The sequence below is a fragment of the Drosophila gunungcola genome (assembly GCF_025200985.1).
Source record: "Drosophila gunungcola strain Sukarami chromosome 3L unlocalized genomic scaffold, Dgunungcola_SK_2 000002F, whole genome shotgun sequence".
NCBI lineage: Eukaryota > Metazoa > Arthropoda > Insecta > Diptera > Drosophilidae > Drosophila > Drosophila gunungcola.
In genome coordinates this window covers 2302094-2321765 of record NW_026453178.1, presented here as the reverse complement: position 1 = coordinate 2321765, position 19672 = coordinate 2302094, and the positions used below count along the sequence as shown (strand labels likewise).

General features: G+C 41.3%; 3 protein-coding genes across 5 annotated transcripts in view; 1 reads left to right on the top strand and 2 right to left on the bottom strand.

Annotated features, from left to right (window-relative positions):
* The window catches only part of LOC128257347 (BAI1-associated protein 3), a 50496-nt gene extending 42009 nt beyond the window's left edge, over nucleotides 1-8487 (bottom strand). The window contains exons 1-2 of one of the 3 annotated variants that reach the window (XM_052988323.1): nucleotides 7970-8487; nucleotides 7537-7819 (exon numbers count right to left, since the gene is read on the bottom strand). The gene's annotated coding sequence lies outside the window, so the exon portion shown is untranslated. Of the gene's footprint in view, nucleotides 1-7532 lie in introns of all 3 variants that reach the window. The other 2 variants (XM_052988324.1, XM_052988325.1) reach the window with 2 other exon arrangements.
* A 7856-nt stretch (nucleotides 8488-16343) lies between these two features.
* LOC128257848 (uncharacterized protein F13E9.13, mitochondrial) lies at nucleotides 16344-17425 on the top strand. The gene is made up of 3 exons (XM_052989064.1): nucleotides 16344-16487; nucleotides 16547-16629; nucleotides 16684-17425. The coding sequence occupies exons 1-3, from the start codon at nucleotides 16412-16414 to the stop codon at nucleotides 17350-17352; spliced, it is 828 nt and encodes a 275-aa protein (XP_052845024.1). The 5' UTR covers nucleotides 16344-16411; the 3' UTR covers nucleotides 17353-17425.
* On the bottom strand, nucleotides 17350-19671 carry LOC128257845 (guanine nucleotide exchange factor DBS). Its single transcript, XM_052989062.1, has 4 exons — nucleotides 19414-19671; nucleotides 18795-19352; nucleotides 18184-18737; nucleotides 17350-18123 (listed from the first exon to the last, which is right to left on the bottom strand). The coding sequence occupies exons 1-4, from the start codon at nucleotides 19544-19546 to the stop codon at nucleotides 17437-17439; spliced, it is 1932 nt and encodes a 643-aa protein (XP_052845022.1). The 5' UTR covers nucleotides 19547-19671; the 3' UTR covers nucleotides 17350-17436.
* Between the last annotated feature and the right edge of the window lies 1 nt (nucleotide 19672).

The window sequence follows — 19672 nt, the reverse complement described above, 5'->3', positions numbered from 1 at the left end:
ATCGGCAACAACAATGAGCAGCTCATGCAAAATGCAGGAAAATGCTGAATAAATCAGGGGAGATGGCCTAAGGGGAAGGAGGGTCGAGAACTGGCAGCTGCAGGAGCAAATTAAAGACCCCATTGAGCTTTAAGCCGCCGGCTTGGATGGCTAACAGACTCGCCATGTCCTGGCGGCCAAGACATCCTCCGCCGCTGACTGACGACTCTGGCGACTCAGTGACAGCGACAAGGACACCGCCAAGAGTTAACTAAATGCTCGACAGTTGCAACAAACGGCAACCAGAAAGGATGGCGGAGTGGGCGTGGGGGGAGGAAGCCAAGTCCAAGTGAAGAGGCAGCTCTTGGCACAGTGCTTCCGCTGTTGTCATTCGCTTAAAAGTTTATTCCTCGCCTGCCGCTGACAGGCGAAAGGCAAGTTGAGTACTCCTTCGACTTGGCATCCGCCCACTTCCCTCGCATTCTTGGCCCAAAAGCGCCTTGGCCTTATATCCGGTGCCGCAACACTTCCTGTTTACAATTTAAACTAATAAGCAACCAAACGAGGCCGACAACAAGAACTCAGTGGCGGTCCTCGCAGCTAGCATCGCATCGTTTTCAATTTTATATTCTAACGCCCATTTATTTCAGTTTACCCTCTCTTCGGGAGACTGATCTCTTTACATATTCAATAAATTGAAATTGACATTTGGCATTGCAGGGGGTTGCGATGTGATGAATATCCTGTTATAGCCAGACACATATGAATACAGAAGCATCTCTGGGCAGGATAATATTTAACACTTAAGAAAATAAGGCAATGTGAGCATTGGCTATGCATTAAAATTCAGGGCTTAAGAATTTGTGATTGATCACAATTAACGGGGAAACGCCTTTTACAAAGTATGCAAGTAATATAATAAGTTGATTAAATTATCATTTTGTAATATTATTGGTTTTGCACACCTTTGACTTTTTCAGAAAATGAAATTTTTGTTTGGTTTATTTCGGGATGGTAATTTTTTAAGAAAAGTTTTTTTATTATACTGCCCACAACCTTAAAGTATTATTATGAAATATTATAAAACAAATATCTGCAGAATTAATGTCTTTGCTCTTTTTTGCAGTCTTAGTATTCTTTTTCCCCAGTGCTGTATAGCCATCAATATTTGCTATTTGCAGAGCTAGCAAACAGCAATCAGCAAATAGGAATGGAAGAAACTATACCAGCTTGGCTTGAGCACAGGCCAATGACAGCCTGAAATAACTGTAGGTAAAAGCCAGAAGAACGCTACATTAACCCGATGAAACCAATGCAATCCGGGCAATTCATTAGGCTGCAACACTTGAACTAACCGACCCAGCAGCTCAATATTACTTTTTCCACAGCGATTTGTGCACTTTTCAGCCGCCTGTGGGACTTCCACTTGTTGTAACTCAATTAAGTTGAAGGACCAAAAGTGTTGCGCCTGCGAGTGTCAAAGGAACTCGCAAATATTTGCAGATACTCCGCATAAAAAAGGAGCACTGAAAACGTCAGTTCAACAATAAATTACACCGAGCGAAAGGAAAACTTTTTGCCAACTGAAAGGCGCGCACTGGCAGGCCATAAAAATGTTCATTTTGCCTAAGAACTTTCGAGCAGCGGCAGCTATTTTTAATAATTATTATGACCGTGGAGGAGTGGATGACTGGAGAGGATGAGGTGGCTGTCAGTCTGTCAACGTGTTGCTATGAGACGAGGACTGCCAGCCATTGTCCTGGCAGCCTCACAATATTTACGTTATCTCATTTAACACTTGAAAAACTTTTCCACGCACACACTCTTTCGCTTGTGTGTTTGTTCTGTCTGAGTGTTTGCCGCTTTTCCAAGTGGCCATCCCTCGCACTCCAACTTTTCTTTTCCACCCAACTCACCTCCTGTCTGACGGCGCATTTGCACATTAACAGTGTGAAAAATTATGATTGAGCCATAAAACAGTCAGCTGCGCCCAACCAGGTTTACTTAGGTCCTCCGAGGAATTGTCACATGCGTGAGTTCTTCTTGTGTGTACCTTAGGGAGTCCCATCTGCCGTGGAGTCTCATCTTATTTTTTGTATTTCGGGTCTCCGGATAGAAACAAAAGGAAATTTTCACTTTGTCTCGCTTCCGCAGCTTGCATTCCTTGCCGTTTTCCATTTTTCAGCTCTGCTTGAGCGAACAAAGTCAACCGGGCGACGCTTGCTCCCAGAGGAGTCGCAATTAAGCACCGAGCTACCTTCAATTTTACACTTTGTTTTTCTACCCTTTTTTTTCGTGTGCACAGAGAAAAACATAACTGCGTCAGTGCCATCTTGCCATTTCCAATTAGGAGAATCATATCAATAGAAAATATTGATATAAGAGGTAATGAAAAGATGAGATCTATCACTGGTTCTTAAGTGGTTGCTTTAAGAAGAACAATAATTCACATATGCTAACAGATAGTGGATTTCCCTTATGGCAAGAAAATATTTAAGTTATAACTGAAGAGCAAAAACACCTTAACAAGAGGTTTAAAATCCCCAGATTTTAATGGTGTACGGACGTGATTGCTAAAATCTGAATAAAGAGTTGTTGCTACAAAATATTCGCTTAATAAAATGTGCTTGGTAGCAAACAGCACGTGACCTGCTTACCTTTGAAATATAAATAATAAACTCAAGAGATTCAGTAGCACCTTGCATTAAAGCATTTTAGCTAAAAATTCCTGTTGAATGGTCACAAATAGGATCCATTTGGATATGATAAAAAAGCGGAATTGATGTCCAATTTCGATGATATTTTCCCCCGGTGAGCGTGTTTGTCACTTTCATGCAGGCCATCAATAACGAATGAGCTAAGTCTTGCGGAGTCGTTTCAATTGACTTGGCCCTGTCCATTAATAATCCAGAAGGCATATAAATCAATCATGCGACAAGCTGATAAACATCCAACAACTACACAAATGTGTATTTGAGTGCTTACGCGTAGCGGTATCCCATCCACATCCGCGTGTGTGTTTACACTAAAACACGTCAACATTTGTGCAGGACAGTGAAACGTGTCGAATAATTCGGGTTTGTCTCATCGGCAGCGGCAGCAGCAGCATTTATTCGATTTAATGCCGCTCTGCGAAGGAGCACAGCTGGCTGCTATTTTTAGTTTTCCGAACTGCGCAACAGTTGGCGCCGCAGCTGAGTCTATTTATAGTCTAGAAGAGCAGTAGGCGTAAAGCTTTTCCGCAGGATAATTCCGGTTTTGCAAGGACATGACGCTCTTATGTCAAGGAGATAAATTTATAAACATTATATGGAGTTCGAAATAAATTATGCTGAAACCAAAACCTAAATAATAATAAAGCCTTCTAAAAAACTTCAATATAAACTGAAAACCTTTTTTTAATGCAACCTCCGCTAACAACTATAATATTGCATAATTTTATACACATTACACAGCTGATTTTAAATTTTTTTTTCTTTGATTTATTTTTGTAGTACCGCTGACTATATGTTTTATTGCCTAGAAGCTAGTTTTAAAGCTTTTCAGTTTAGCTAACTATGGCCTTATCTTACATATTTAGTGATCTTGCTGTATTAAAGTTTTAAATTAGTTTTCTTAACAAGCTAGGTCTTTGTAAAAGCTCCACTCAAGTAATCCTTAGATTTCCTTGAGATTGACAGTTATTATGTTTCCGCACTCTCATACTCGTGTAAGTAGTTCGCAACTTTTGAAAGCATTGTGAAAATTTTAAGACAAATTCCAATTATATCTGAAGGTTTTGCTGACAACTCTAGACTTCTGCTGCACTCCGTAACAGGAAATTCCATTCAGCTGCTTCAGATAAATGTGCCATGGTTAATAAACAAACATCTTCGTCCTGCTGGATGGTTGACAAACCCGGTTCTTTGAGAGGAACATTTCGCTGCAGCTGTTTGTTGTGCTACATCAAAATGCCAGTGCACCTGTTTCTGGCCATCTCCATCTCCACTCGGCTATAATATGCAATGTTTTGCCTCCATTCTGCTCCACCAGAAGTGGAAAGTATGCAATGCTTCTTTGCTTCTTTGCATTTCAAATGTCAAGAATGGAGCCTCGGAGTCGGGCTTTAAGTGCTCCCCAACGGGTTTTGCCCGTCCTTTTGCTACTCCTTACCCTTACCCTTATTTTTGCCCTTACCCTCAACCCATTTCATCGTGTCCTTCGCGTCTCTCCTATTTTTTTTGTTGCGCACAATTACACAACAACAATAAAAAAAGAAGGTAGCAAAAGCCCTGCATCGTAATCAGAAAAACGTAAAAATTTCTACAAGCAGGTAACGAAAATATTTGAAATTGCTTTTTGCCTTTGCCACCCCGTTGAAGGACTCCATCCCACCCTTCAACTTCTTCGCCAAAGTCCTTTGCTTCGGCATTCCGTCTGCCTAATGGCGTATATTTTAGGCTACCGTAGCTGCTTCAGGTTTCGGTTTCTCGTCCTGTTTTATTTATTTTTATTTTGCTTTTTTTTTGCAGTCGCCTTTCCTCACTCCCACATCTTAACGATGTTGAGGACACAGCTTGGTTGACATTTTTTGTCTTGCTGGAACGCAGCGCCTTGATAAGGTTAATTGCCCATTTCTGTCATACCCTTCATAATTGAATGGGCATGCTAATAACTCCTTCAAGGACTCTATGATGTGGCGAACATTCAACGTTCAACTGCCGCGATGAGGGTATTTCTCGATTCGATCTGGGAATGGGAATGGGAATTCTTTTAGCTCACACATCTTATATGTCTCTTGGCTGTCGCACATATCGAATTCTGATTTGACGCTCATCGTCGGCGACATAACACAAATATTTGGGCACACAGCAGGCGACACATTTTGCGACAGTTCCGCCAGAGGTCATCGGAAATCAGAGGGGGAATATGTGAGTATCGAGCTTATGAAGGAAACTTATTGTCACATATTAGAGCAATATGAATTGAATACCCCATGTAAGTGAGCTCATTGACATGGCAACCTTTCATTTGTAGTAGTTCAATACCAAAAAAACCAGCAAAGAACTTTTGCCAGTGGGCGTTTCCAAACTTAACAAAGCCAAATGAGATCGTATTACAAATGGTTTCATTTTACGCAAATATCCATTAAATCCATTAAATCTTTCGACCTTTCGAATAATGTATATGTGAACTTTATTTAAAAGTTAATTTTAAAGCTTTAACATAAATGAAATGTAAAAAAAGTTTGGCTTTATACCAAGCCACAATCTGCTATATTTTAGTAACCTTTATAAACATATATTAAGTTAGTTTAAGCCAAAAATAAATTTATTTTATTATTTTTAACTCAAAATAAACAAAATTGTGGTTTAAAGGAGGTTTAAAAAATTTCCCAACAAATAAAATGTATTCTTCTTGTTTTAAAAAACTAAATTCTTTCTGTTGAAACAAAAGTTTCTCTTATTGCTAAAAATCTGCATTTTACAGGTTGTGCTTTGTCCTGCCTCGGTTTAAAAAAAATATCTGAAATTTGTAAGCAATAAAGGTGTGGTTTTTCTTTGAAAACATATTGGTTGTGCTGCAAAACGTGTGCATTTGTTTCTGCTCTGGTTGTAAGCCCTTTTCCTAACCTTCCGACCACAGAAACCACAACAAATGCAGCTGGCAAACAAACAAGAGATGTCAAAAACAATTGAAATAGCTAAGAAAAAAAGTAATTGCCCAACAGCAATAAAACTGCAACAAAAAATATTTACGAGAAGGCAAAGTTGTACTGTCATCAGAAATAAACAATTTTCTTGCAATTATTGTTAAAGAATGAAAGTGAACGAGAACTTGTTTTGTAACCTTTATGCAAAGCAGCAGCGAAAAAGGCAAAAGTCGTAGCGCCCAAGAATGATTTTAATGAAATACCCCACGAAAGTCTTTGAAGTTGTCCACATTCAAATGGCGAGTCTAAGGACATTGGTTCGAGGGATCGGACGAGGGGCGGGATTGCTGGTGGGGGCGTGGCCAAGAGGAGCAATAAAGCACACAAGTGGCGCAGAGCAAACGGAAGCAAAATGGAAATTATGATAAGAAGTTCGCAGCTGGACAGTCATTAAAATGGAGCACCAAGTTATGTAGTCAGCTGAAAAATAAAAAAAAACATTGACAACAAAACGCAGCCCAACGAAATAAAGGGTGAAATATGTCTTGATGTTAAGTGCTTCATTTAATTAACAAAGTTGTCATGAAAGCCTGTCCCCAAACCCATTGTCGACCCGTACTTTTTGTTTGTGCACGGTCTCGCTTTTTAGTCATACCCTTACAAAAAGTCGGGGTTTATGCCCTTTGATGGGAGGTTAACTCAGCTTTGAAGATTATTTTTGGAATCGATTGTTTTTGCATGGGATGAAAAGTCTACCTTGCTAAAGAGATTATTTTTAGAATTGATTGCTTATACGGGATATTAATCACTTTGAAGGGTATCGGTGAAAAAGCTTTTAATTTAGATTGCTCTTTCTTATTCCTTCGCCTTTATCTTGCCGCCTAATTGTTTTCCTTTGTAATGGAGCAAGCAAAACAGATGGCACCACTTGATATGCGGTACTCATACGCCAGGTGGGCTACAATGGAATTACTTTGGTTAATTTGATTTGAAATTTGCATTTCGATAGAAGTGCACGACCGTGTTTGTGTGTGTTTGTTGACACAGACATTGCATAAATTTAATTAGGGATCTATGGCTGAACAGATTCCAAATTGAAGTTGAGTTTTAATTAACTGTGGATATACCACACCCATCCGCCTGTTGCTGTTCTTGTTTACGTTTTTGCTAGCATATGTACGGTGGTTTGTTGCTCTATTTCCCAGATATACCCATAGGCCCCCACCACCAGCCAAAAGCCATAAAAACAACAGCTGCACATTTCGCAGACACCACGGTAAATGATATAAGGCAGCAAATTGCACGACATATTCCATACAATACGCATAATACTCGTGTACGTGGCCATAATAGTTTGACGCGATAAGGAAGCGGCCATTAAAGTCGCCCAAGGCAAAACCCCATCAAAACATTACAGCCAGCTATCGCTCCTCTGCGCCAATATTTGTTTACCATGATTAAAGAAAATACGCATTACGTATACGCCCTGGGAGATTCGACTTTTCGCGATTTATCGTAACAAATGCATCGGTGGCTGAGAGTGAACATAAATATTGATTTGCAAAAATTGCATGAATACTTTATTGCCATAATAAAACAGATTTTATATCCCCGAATCGCAATTTCGGTCGTTCTGTCTGATGTTATCAGCCATGAATCAACTTTCCAGCTGGACATTCGCAACTCCCAATGGACCTCAGGTGTTAATAATATATATATAGCACATACATATATGTTAGCCATGAATAATTCACTGGGGTGTGTGGAATTTACAAGCTTTAAATTAATAACGAAGACTGGCATCAATACCTAAAAACCAATGAATGCTTTGGTTGTTATCATTAATTGCATTGGCAATGTCGTTGGCAGATTGTTAACTGTTGAACCATTTCCCAGGCATAGTGAGTAGTAATTCAAGGACTCACCTTGTGAATGGCACTGCTCCTCCTTTCTGGTGCTCCCGAGTTCCCCTTTAACTTTTATGGCTGCATAAATTGACACGCTGCTCGCTCTTGACCAGAACTCGGAAATTCTGATGCAAATTTTTAGAATGAAAGTCGCTCCTCCTTTATGGTTTTTTTTTTTTGTTTTAGTTTTTTGTAGTCTGCTTCGTCCTTTATGCGGATATTTTTGTTATATTTATTTTAGCATAATTTTCGGTTGTGCACTTTTCGTATTTCGTATTTCGTTTCTCGCTTTCCGTTTCAACTTGAACAAAACATTCAGAAGCATATTTAATGGGGCATGACCAAGGCTGAGATCGTAAAGGAAATGGTTATGTTCTGTGGCCCCCAAGTGCAGTGTGGTGTAGAGTTTTTTGTACTGTGTGTGTTCGTGTGTCCACGTCCCAAGTCCTACATGGTATGGTGTCCTATGTGCAACAGTTGCCGGAGGTTTCGGGCCAAATGGATTTTTATTTTATCGCCTGGCAATAAAAAGCGAAACTGCAGGTCGAGCAACAGTTTGCAATTATGTGCAAATGCAGCGTGACATAAACGGGCGGATCCCGTCGCTTTTTGCCTTTATATCCCACGTCCTGGGGCCACAAGCAATTTGTTTTTAATTGCCGCTGCTGCTGCTCCTCTCAGTTTAATTCTATTCAATTTGTTTTAGTTTGGTCGAGTTTACTTTTGCTTCGTTTCATTTCATTTCATTTAATTTCATTTCACTTGGCACACTCGCGCACTCACTTTCACACTTTTGGGTAGTTGGTCTTGTAGGATTCGATTTGATTGGCACTCCTGACTGGGAGACTCTGGCTCCTCTGCTTCCGACTGGACTTCCTGCGCTGGTTCCGAAAGTTGAGTTGAGCCACTACCTTCGGCGACGCCTGCCAACAGCGAACTGAGCTGCTCTAGTTTCGTGTTTCACCTTATAAGCTGCTTGCATCCATCGCACTGTTGCTGCTGTTGCTGTTATTGCTGCTGCTCCTGCCGCGTGTTGCTCCTGTGCTATCCTTAAAGCGAGTCCTGCCTGCCTGCCTGCCAGCCTTCCAGCCAGCCGTTGCCATTTGATAAGAGCTGGTGATGGTGTGCGTGCCCGAGAGAGCGCCAGAGAGAGTTTGTGTTTGTGTGTGTGTGTGTGTGTGTGGAAAGCTCGGAGAGGGGTCAGTGCGATGTTTTCGGCATCGGGTTGTCCCCAACTCTCTGGAACAAAGCTCGACGGGGAGTTCAACCGTTACAAGTATTTGAATTTCAAATGATGTCTCAATATTTTTCTGTAATAAATTCAAAGTACACAACATAAGTTTATGCTAAGAATGGAATTTATAATAACATTGCCAACTCTTTTATTGACAACATTGAACTGTCGAAATGTTTACCACAACATTTTTCCCACTATGATTAATATTCAGAACTTTGTATTAAATATTATGATAACATATGTTTATGTGAAATATAGCTTTTCTTAAGTCATAAAATTACAAATTTAATATTAATTTCTGAAGACCCTCCAAAAATTATAAAAGAATTATAATTTTCAGGCACTGCCTTGGATAGAACCCTTTTTTTTCCTTACAAACAAAAGGTAAAAACGTAGAAAGCGAAGGCTACGTTTTTTCCTTGCTTGATGGTGTGGGTTGGTCATGAATGAACTCCCTCCTGTTGCATATGTTTTTATGGCCAAGGATGGTAAAGGGTCGGTACTTGGCCTAGAAATGAAACATAGAACTCCCAACCACCCACTCATACTCACACACACACGCACAAGCATCGGACTCCCCTCTCTGTGAAGTTCAAGATGAAGGTTAGCGCCGAAAACTCGAAAAGCTCCGGAGCTTTTACTCTCCGTGTTGTTTCCGTTCTCTCTTTTTCTCTCCAAATTTTTCTCGCTTCCTCACATGTTGCTCTTGTTCGCTCCGTTTAGATTTGTTTTGTTTCCTTTGGGTTTTCCACCATGGCGCCCCAAAAATTATGATGAGCTCCGTCAAGCGACGGCGCTTAGCGCGCGTTGGCTTCCTTCCTGCGCTTTGGCCACTCACCGACCACCCACCGCCACCCACCGAAAACCCACCACCCCACACCTGCTCGCCCCAATACGCACCACTCACATCCTACCGCTAAAGATAACACAAAGAAAAAATTAGGAATACATTTTATAAATTATTATTATTATATTATTTTTTTTTTAAATATTATTAAATAATTTCGCTTAATACATACTTTATTATGCAATATTTTTACCATCTTTAAAATTTATTTCGTAACTTAAATCGTAGTTTTGAATAATTTAAATTTAATTTTTTAAAACGTAAAACTAGTTGCCGAAATTTGTAAAATTCTGATTAGTTTGCTTATGCACAATGATGTAGTTTAATCCTGAATTAAAGAATGCCAAATTCCTTTTTTTCCGAAAGGCAATTTATACGAAATAAAAATCCGTATATAAATATTATACATTTTCTGTGAAAATCGTTTTATTTTCCCTAGCTTGTCATTTAATGAGCCCAAAGATATATGCACAATTATGGAAAAACTTAAAAATTATATAAAATGTTATAATATTTTCAAAATTGTTAAAAAGTAATTGGTGTAAAATTCTTAATACAATAACTAATTATTTCTTATTTAATATTTAACAATAATAATTCCCGTTGCTTACTTGAAAAACTCTATGTTTTTTCTACCTGTACGATAGCTTTTTTTGGGTCTGTGGGTCGAGCCCGAATCTGAATCCGTGCGGAACGGAATGCCACGACCCGGAACCCCGCCTCTCGCCCAGTGACCCAATTTCATGCCTTCGCGTACACGGCGCTCAGCAACGGAGACAGCGGATCCGGCCGTAGTCGCAGTGGCGGCGGCAGTAGCATCCACATCGGCAGGCAGAAAGTCCGGAGTTAAAGGCATTTTCCGTGCCCACAGATTTGCAGTCATACCTTGCGCTTGATTGGCTTGGGACTTTGGCATTTAAGGGCCTCTGGAGGTGCGAATGCGACACATTTTTGCATCATGCATTGTTGGCAGCACAGTCAGTGATTGATTGTGCCGGCTGTTGGCCAAGACAACACTGCACCAGTACTGGATTCGCCGTGCGAAGGGCAAACAGCTGCCGTTGGTAACGTGGCATCAAAATTAAGCTCCTTAAATAAGCGACAACATCAAGGAGATGAACAAGAGTCCTTGCCAAAAGGACTCCGGCGGTATGGTGCGGATTGCGGAGGCAAGTACGCCGTTACTAACTATTCTCGTTGCTCCCTTGGACTGTGAAAATGATAAAAGTTTTGTGCGTCTCTACTGCTTGCCAGCTATCTTTTCTTAATTTGAGTTGGGCCAAAGCAGCCAAAGTTGTTCGCTGTCAATGATGTGAACTTTTGAACTTTGATTGGTTGCCCCACACACAGGCATACTATACTGCAAGCCTTAAGGTGGGATTGTACACCTTTAAAGGCTTTAATTTAAGGCTAAACCTAAATTTAAAAATAAATATTCCGTTTATTTTGATAAAAAAAAAAAACAGATATTAAATAACATGGTTTGAAATGCAGCAACAAAAAGCATTTTAATTCTTTAAATGAAAACAAACCTAAAATAGTTCAATTAGTGAGCAGAAAATATCTCTTTTGTTTTACAAATTTGTAAGAGACTAAACAAAAATAATTAATTTGTTCAGTATAAAATATTCAATTTCTGGTTTAGAGGGAAATACACATAATAAAATGGCTTCTTCTCATTTAAATTCAAAGTTGCTGGAACGTTTCAAGCTTTGGAGCATGAACCACAAGAATATAAAAATTAAAAAACCAAATTTTGAAGCTAAATACCCAAGTCCCTCGAATGGAATGCCGATGATATCCTCCAGGAGGTATTTCTGCAGAATGCACTAGCCCAGCTTCATTAGGCTGCTGCTGGCAAGGACACACAGCCAGGTGCGCTGCAAACCCAACCCGGAGCTGCATATTAAGCCCAAGATAAGTCGGTACCCACAGCGACTTAGGATGTAATAAAAGGAGCAGGCATTGAAGGGGATGGAATGCAAATTAAATGGCCAGGAAAATGCTAAAGTGCGCTTGAAATGCCACTTATTTTTAGACCGACCAAGTCAACCGATACAAATCACTTTCACTAATTATGCCTTTGCACTGATGGCCAGCCGGTCATCCTAAGAGGGCGGCTAAAAAGCCAACGGACACGCAGAGGAATTAAGTCGAAAGTCAAGGATGAGCAAAACGCAGCTGGTCACGATCAAATGGCAAACTAAGATTGACTTGTTTTTCCCAGAAATCTAGGGTAAAATGCAAAAGTTCTTAGAAAAAAGTGTAAGCTAGCTAGCAGCAAAAGGTTGTGGCTTTCAGGGTCTGTCCCTGTCAGATATAATCTCTAGTCATTGGCTTAAGCACACTCACGAGACCATCTCCTTAGAAGAAAAAACAAATAAATATAAGCGAAATGAAAAAGCATAGCATACATTTGCGGGCAGTTCAAGGTGCGCGCCACATGTTGCGACAATTTTTAGCTGGCCAAGATAAAGCGAGGCGATAGTCGGCCAAAGTCCACCTAGCCATGTCTGGGCCAGTGGCCACTCCCCGAATCCATCTGTCTGCTTTGGAGCTCTCTTTTTCTTGGTCAACTACTGGATGTGCGAACGCCAGGGTGCGCCATCGTATGTATTTGCCACCTGGGGTCACGAAAACGTCGCTCTGTGGCTTCGTTTAATTAAAGTTCTCTTGAAAATTCGATGTCAGTATTATGGCTTTATTTGCTGGCCTGTCTGCCAGCCTGTCAGCCAAAACGGTAAATTGAGTAATTTATTTCTCCCCAGGCAGGTGCAACAAATTTTGCACACGTGGCGTATGCGTGTTGTTCGCCTTTAATTGTTCATGCAGCGCTTGCAAATTCACTTTATGCGCCTAGTCCCAATTTGGAGACCATTTTCTTGGTGTGCCATATTTGTATTTTTATTGTCAAAAAGTTGAATTTCTCTTGTCTCTTTTTTGTTTGGTGCTCCCCGTTGTCTGCAAAGTTTTGTCCCCTAAATCATTTAGTGGAATATTGCCAAGGCTGTAATGCAGACGACATTAAATGGAGTACCGACGCACCAACCCAAACCGCTGAGAAATGGTTAAAATTTACCACTGCTCATTATGGAAAGAGCCATAAAGCTGGTTATACTTAGGAGGTGCAATTTTAAGTCACCGTCTGGTAAAATATTGTTATTTTGTGGCTCAAGACATTGCGGTTTTTGAAGGTATGCCCTTAAAAGGGAATGATTTATGAACGAAATAGGTGCAGACAAATTAAAAAAATACATTTCAAATGAAGTTAATAAATATCAAAATAAAGATGCAAGTTATATATCTACATAAATAATTTAAGAATTCCTAATTTTTGAATTTCCCTTCTCCGTTTTAATAGTCATTTTGATAAATATTTGGGGTATTTTCTTTTTTGGGATATTCTTCTTTTCTAGGTTATAATTTTGGCATTGCTCATTTGTGAAACAGTTTCCTTTACAAGTTTCCTGGAAATTAAAAGACCAAATGTATTTTCAAAAACATTAGCGCCCATATTTTCTTGTCTGAAAGCTGAAAGAGCTAAAATGTAAAATAACAAATAAATCTGCTCTTTTAAGGGCAGAACTTAACTTGCTATCTCGCTGTGCTGGTGAATTTATTTTGCCCGATGGGGAAACTGCCCACCTGTCTCAACCACCCACTGTGGACCATCGATTCGCAGGCTTGGCAGCTTACATGCCGCCCTCCATGCTCACATTTCGGCAATGTTTTCGCTCATTTACCAATTTGCAGCGGCGCTGTTGACCTGGTTGCGTGTTCCGTCTATTACCCACTCCCGTGTCCAATGATGATCGATGCGTTGATGTGGTGGCCGCCAGGAATTATGACCACCGATAGCGGCAGCACGCACATTTTCTGACTCGCCGGTGTCCTTGCCCTTCGCTCGCATGAAAATTGGTAATATTCACTCAATTTATTGACTAATTGCATTTACACTGGCTAATGAAAACGCTCAAATGTCAAATAAATGGCGAATTTATCAAATTCTCTCACGCGTCGGCCTTCGCATTTTCGATGGGACAACGGGGCGCATGAGTAATGGCAAATCAACGCTGCAAAATGGGCGAGAACATCTAAAATGCTAATTTATAAAATGGTCGCCGCTGATTCGACAATGATAAACAGCTCCACCCAGGTGAGCGGTATTAGGTGTGAAAATGTAATTTACGGGATTAACGGAAAACTCGTTTGGCTGAGTTGAGTTGAGTTTTTCGAGGCGCACCGATTTAGTTTTCGTTTTCGTCACGAGAACTGTTCCCCAACGACTGTCTCCTGTCAAATGATTGTCGGCAAGTTTGTGCGGTGAGGCTGGCTGCCTCACCTGTCGCCCCAATCTTCTTCTGCGGATGACTCCTGGCTGACGGCAACTTTCCAATTAGAGGCTATAAAAAGTTTACCCTGAATAGAATTGTTTTGGCCATGTTCACATGGCTATCAAATGCTTGTTTTTGACTTTTGGAGAGCCTTTTGTTATTGTATAGCATATAATATTTTATGTACTTGCAGCCAGCTTAATTAGTGCGAACTCGAGAAGCTTTCCCTTTGGCCAACTTTCATCAGTTGGCCAGTAATTGGTTCTTTGGCTTCGTCAGCATTGAAAGTTTTTTTTAAATTCTGCACGGTTGAAAAACTATGAACAAAATAAATACCTTGTTGAAATGCAGTATTGCTAGCTGAAATTGTAGCTTTTTAAATATGTTGTAGTTCTACATAAATTAAAGTTGTTTTAATAAAACAAAATATTTTTCCTAATTACAAAGGCAGCAAAAGCATTTAAAAGAATTTTAATTATAACTAATTTATATAAGGACTAAGAATGTAAATATTAGTAATGCTTGTTACTAATAAATATGTTCGATCTTTGTATTGTAGTTAATTTCTCCATTTTTTCTTTTAGTGCTTTTATCCTAAACTCAGTTCTGCCAGCTAATTAAAAAAGAGGGTCCTGATGAGGGACTTGCAGGGAGGATATCCTGCACATTATGTTTTCTGTTTACCACCGCCGTGCGGCACAGACAAACGCACGGAGAAGGTTGTTTGCAGCTCGCATAATCAAGGGCGGGGGCAAAGGCAAACACGGAAACAACTTGTTGCAACTACAAGCAGAACAAAGTAGGTACATATGTACATGTGAGTCGACACCAGAGGACACAGGTCCTGCAAAGGAGGAATAGGGAATGAGGAATGCGGAATGGGGAATGGGAGTTGCGGCCGGATGTGGGCTGGAAGTGCGAAAGGACGCTCGGCTGAGATTATAAATTATTTATACTGTTTGCCGAACAGGTAAAGAGTTTGCACTCTGCCTGTGATATTTGCACAGGTTCTTTGGGAAGCAGTGAAACGAGCTAAAATTCGAAAAAGAAATTCGATGTTATCAAAAACCTCTCGGAAATTAATTTTCATTATTTAGGGATTACTATCTCAGATTTCTTAAATCTCTCTGGTCTGGCATTACAACTAAAAATAAATTTTTAAAATGCTTAAATAAAAATATATAGACTTTTTTTTTAATTTTAATTTCGAGCATTTAAACGGACTTATGTGCTTCCTAAGTTAGAGGAGCTTTTTTTTCCCTATGCTGTAATGTTTTTGACCTTGTTAACTAATCAATTACTAAACAAAACTAAATTAGATTGCACATTTTTATGGGGCAAACACAGGAACTCGATCAAATGAACCCGCACGAGAGGAGTCCATTACAACAATCGTTTTTACATATTGTAAACAGGACAAAGCGCAATTGTTACTTGCACAAAGGACTTGCACACACATCGCAATGAAGGAAAACAATGCCGAACAAACAAACAAATGGCGAATGGAAGTGGGCGGTTGGTGGTCGGCTTGAGGGGCTTGGAAATCGAAGGTGAGACCGAAGGGAGAATAGCACGCTGTGATAATTGAAATTCTGTCGGGCGCAGCAAACGAACGACACCGTTTCCGCTAAGCACTGGCAGTAAGACGTGGGCACGAGCTTATTTTATCCCCATCCCCACATTCCATATAACCCATGCCATAGCCATATACCCATACAACACCAGCCCGACCAAATCAAACTCGAGGACAACGGGCGCCTCGCTCCTGAAACAATGTAATTGAGTGGCGACAGGAACAACAGAAGCTGTGAACAGCCCAAATGGGAAGCCCTTCGTTCGGCGACTTTGTCGGCGGATTTCCCCAGTTCCTATTTCCCCGGCTATTTTCAGTCCTATTCCTGTTTCCATGCGGGCGATAGCGGCCCCTATTGTTCCGCCAAAGTGTCATAATTGTTTTCGTTTGCACTCTCCATTTATTTAAAGTGTTATTTCGCGAGGTCTTTGTTTCAAATGCCAGGCCTATACATTTATTTATGGTTGAAGGCATATTTTGTTGGCTTAAGTGTGAGATTTAAAAGTTGTTTTTTTTTTTAATTCTTAAAATATATTTCACTTAGTAAAATCCCACATAGAACTTAAATACTTTAAATCTAAATATTTAACTTTATGTCTTTTCACGAGACCTTAAATTTTGTCAATCATAAGATCTAAGATGTTTATTTTAAAGATAAATGTCTAAACAAATTTATATTAGGAATTCCTTTACATTTTTAGTTAGAAAACCTATACTTTTAAAATCAAAAGATTTAGTTTTTATTACAATATGACTTAAAAAACTTGTTTTTGTTTGAAAAAAAATGTATTAAATATTTGGTTAAAAACATATACAAAGTTCACTCCATCCCTGGTATGTTTATCAGCTGTTTACCGGCAAATAATATTGTTTTCTTCAGCATCCGCTTATAAAATTTAAATATGCAACGATTTCTGAAGGTTTTTAATCAGCAAACATGCAAAGTGATCGGCATGATACACGTGGATGCGCTGCCAGGTAAGAGAAGCTCCTAAAAGTAAATACCCATTGATTTTAATACAGAAACACAACACCAGGAACACCACGATACTCCGGCAACTGGAAGCAGACTATTGAGAAGGCCATCTATGAGGCGAATCTGTACAAGAAACACCAATTGGTAGAATAAAAGATACATTCTTTTCCGTATAAATTTTCAAAATATCCTTTACAGGATGCCGTGCTCATAGAGAATATGCATGATATACCCTATGTCCCAGAGAGGCTCCTGGGTGCCGAGATAGTGGCATGCATGACCCGACTGGGACAGGCAGTACGCGATGTGATGCCGCAAGGCACTCCGTGTGGAGTCCAGGTCCTGGCCTGCGGCAACAAACAAGCCCTGGCCATTGCCAAAGCCTCCAATCTGCAGTTCATCCGCAGTGAGGGATTCGTTTTTGGCCACGTGGCGGATGAGGGTTACACGGATGCCTGCGCTGGGGATTTGCTAAGATACCGCAAGCTCATCGATGCGGAGGACGTACTGATCTTCACCGATATGAAGAAGAAACACAGCTCACATGCCATAACCGCCGATGTCAGTCTGTTGGAAACCGCCCATGCGGCAGAGTTCTTCATGACCGATGGCATTATAATCACGGGAACGGCAACAGGTCATGCAGCCAGTCCCGAAGATCTGCAGCAGTTATCCGGCAAGGTAAAGGTTCCACTGATCATTGGCTCCGGGGTAACCAAAAATAACATTGGCAGTTATTATAAGGATGCCCAGGCAGTCATAATTGGCTCGCATTTTAAGCGTAATGGCAGCTGGCTAGAGGAGATTAGTGAAGAAGCTGTCGACGATTTCATGCAAAAGATCTGCCAGCTACGGCAATCCAAATAATTATAATTGTAAATGATTTTATTGATGTTAATGTTGTGATCGATAAATAAATGTATATATGATTAAGTTTGAAGTCATCTAGTTCTAGAATAGATTGGCAAAGAAATCATAAATTCGCTCACGTAATGAAACGGGTTTTTGTGTGACAACCGCATCGTTTGAGAATGCAAAGGGTTTCTGGTCCAGAACCGGAGACACTGCATCCAAGGTGTCGTCAAACTTGACCCGCTTCTTTTGCGGCGGTGAGCAAATTTCCTCCTGGCTCCTTAAATGTACGGGAAACATGTTCTCCCCGTTGAACAGATCCTCGCGCTTCACAAATGTGGGAATGGTGTTGTCCACGTTGTGAGCTCTAAAATAAGACTTTGAGTCCGAGTAGCGACTGGCAAACCCATAACTGGGATCGTGATCATTGTTGGGCACCGGCACATTGCTGCGCTTGAGGATGCCCCGAACATTGGCCACCTTGTCACCGGTGGCAATCCTTTTGTACAATTTGGAGATGCGATTCTCCTTGCAGCCTGACTCTCCTGGTCTGACCGACTGATGGCGCATTTGCACTGCGTTCGAAGGAAGAGGAAAGGGAGGAGGAGGTGGTGGAGCTGGTGGTTTCATCGACATTGAAGTGGGTGCCATTCCCCGTAGATTTGAATTTGGAGTTTTTAAGACACCACTGGGTACCTTTCGCTTGCGCGGAAAGCAGGCACTTTCCTCGGTCTCCTCCTCCGAATCTGTGCTGCGATTCTTGTTGCGAAAAACAGTCTCATACTCCTGTAATACATAAACCACAATGAACGTTTATCTTGACAATCCTCTTTTATAGCTACTCACGCATTTGCGCTTGTTGGGACTCAGTACATAATCGGCTCCGAACTTTTTCATGTCCTTTTTGCGTATGGGCGTCCTCTTGCTCGAGTCCTTTCGCAGAGTTTTGCGGCACTGTACGTGCAGATCTATGGCATCGCGGATGAAGCCCACCCAAGTGCGCGACAGCTGCACATCGCCGCTACCAAAGATAATGCCATCGCTCTGGCAAGTGAGCTTAAAGTTGCCCGGTAGCATTTCGTACACTTTGCATTTCTTCAAAGGGAAAATACAGCAGCACTCCAGAGAGTTTTCCACCACGGTATTGGGCGCCCGTTCCTTGACCATCTTGCAGTACATGAATATGTCCGACATGAGCACGCAGTAGCGCTTGATTTCCGTGCCCTTGTGGGTGATCTTCTGGAGAATGCCCTCCTTGATGACCCGTCGCGATGGCTTCACAATGTTGGGAGTACGATTTACCAGAGAATTCTGCAAGTGGATCAGATACTGGGTAATTTCCTGCTCCTCCACACAGGTGTTTATGTGACAGGCAGTGGCCTCGATCTCCTTGACGGACTCTAAAAGTATTTGGTGATCAGTTGGATGACAGAGAAAGCTAATTTCTTAAATCTTACCCTTCAATAGCTTGTAATCCGCATCGGCGGGACTTGTGTAGAGTAGTACTTGCTCCAAGAGTAGCTTATACCTGGGAACCCGCTGGATGGGCACAATCATCAGTGAGTTCAGCTTACGCTGCACCTCAGGACGACTCTCGGTCTGCTCCAGAAACTTTCTGAACACCGGATTCTTGCTGATCAATTCCTGAATGATGAACAGGGCTCCGCGATAGTCGAAGGCGTACACCGAGTACAGCTTGAAGAAGGGAGCCATCTTGAGGAAGGCATGCGCCACATTCTCCATGTTTGCCTCCAGTTCCCGCAGGAATTCCCCATTCAAATTGTGAATCATCTCGATCTGGCCGAAGAGCAGCGTGTGATTGGAGCAATCGATGATGGCCTGTTCCTTTAGGGGACGCACAAAGAAGTTCATCAGCAACTCCAACTGATCCAAATATGACTTTTCCGAAGAGATTATCTCCTGGATGGCCTGCCGCCGGAATCCCAATCGTTTTCCGGACTCGGGATTGGGTGATCCAATGGGACTGCTGTTGTTGCTGTCCAGCATGGAGCAAACTGAGCATGAAAAGTCAATTTAGGACAGGAACACCTGGCGACGCCTTCTTAGTTTGCTCACCTTTCCTGCGTGACTTGGCGGTCAGGAGATTCCTCTCCTGCAGCACTTGCCGCAGCTCCCGGCTGAAACTGAGAGGTGTTTGGGGCGAAGGGATGAAGCCATTCCCGAATCCTTTCTGCTTGGGCGTAAACATCTTCCAACTTAAATTCTGTTAGAAAAAACTGAAACAAAAAACGACGCCACACCTGTTCATTTAAACAATGCCCGCTTTCACAGTGTGACCGTAGCTCACTAGCAGCTTGTGTCTGACCGCATTCAC

Coding starts and splice junctions, on each gene's coding strand:
- LOC128257845 (XM_052989062.1), bottom strand. CDS start 19,546: ATGTTTACGCCCAAGCAGAAAGGATTCGGGAATGGCTTCATCCCTTCG. Junction 19,353..19,413: donor CGCCAAGTCACGCAGGAAAG/GTGAGCAAACTA, acceptor TTTCATGCTCAG/TTTGCTCCATGCTGGACAGC. Junction 18,738..18,794: donor GGATTACAAGCTATTGAAGG/GTAAGATTTAAG, acceptor AAATACTTTTAG/AGTCCGTCAAGGAGATCGAG.
- LOC128257848 (XM_052989064.1), top strand. CDS start 16,412: ATGCAACGATTTCTGAAGGTTTTTAATCAGCAAACATGCAAAGTGATC. Junction 16,488..16,546: donor ACACGTGGATGCGCTGCCAG/GTAAGAGAAGCT, acceptor ACACAACACCAG/GAACACCACGATACTCCGGC. Junction 16,630..16,683: donor TGTACAAGAAACACCAATTG/GTAGAATAAAAG, acceptor TATCCTTTACAG/GATGCCGTGCTCATAGAGAA.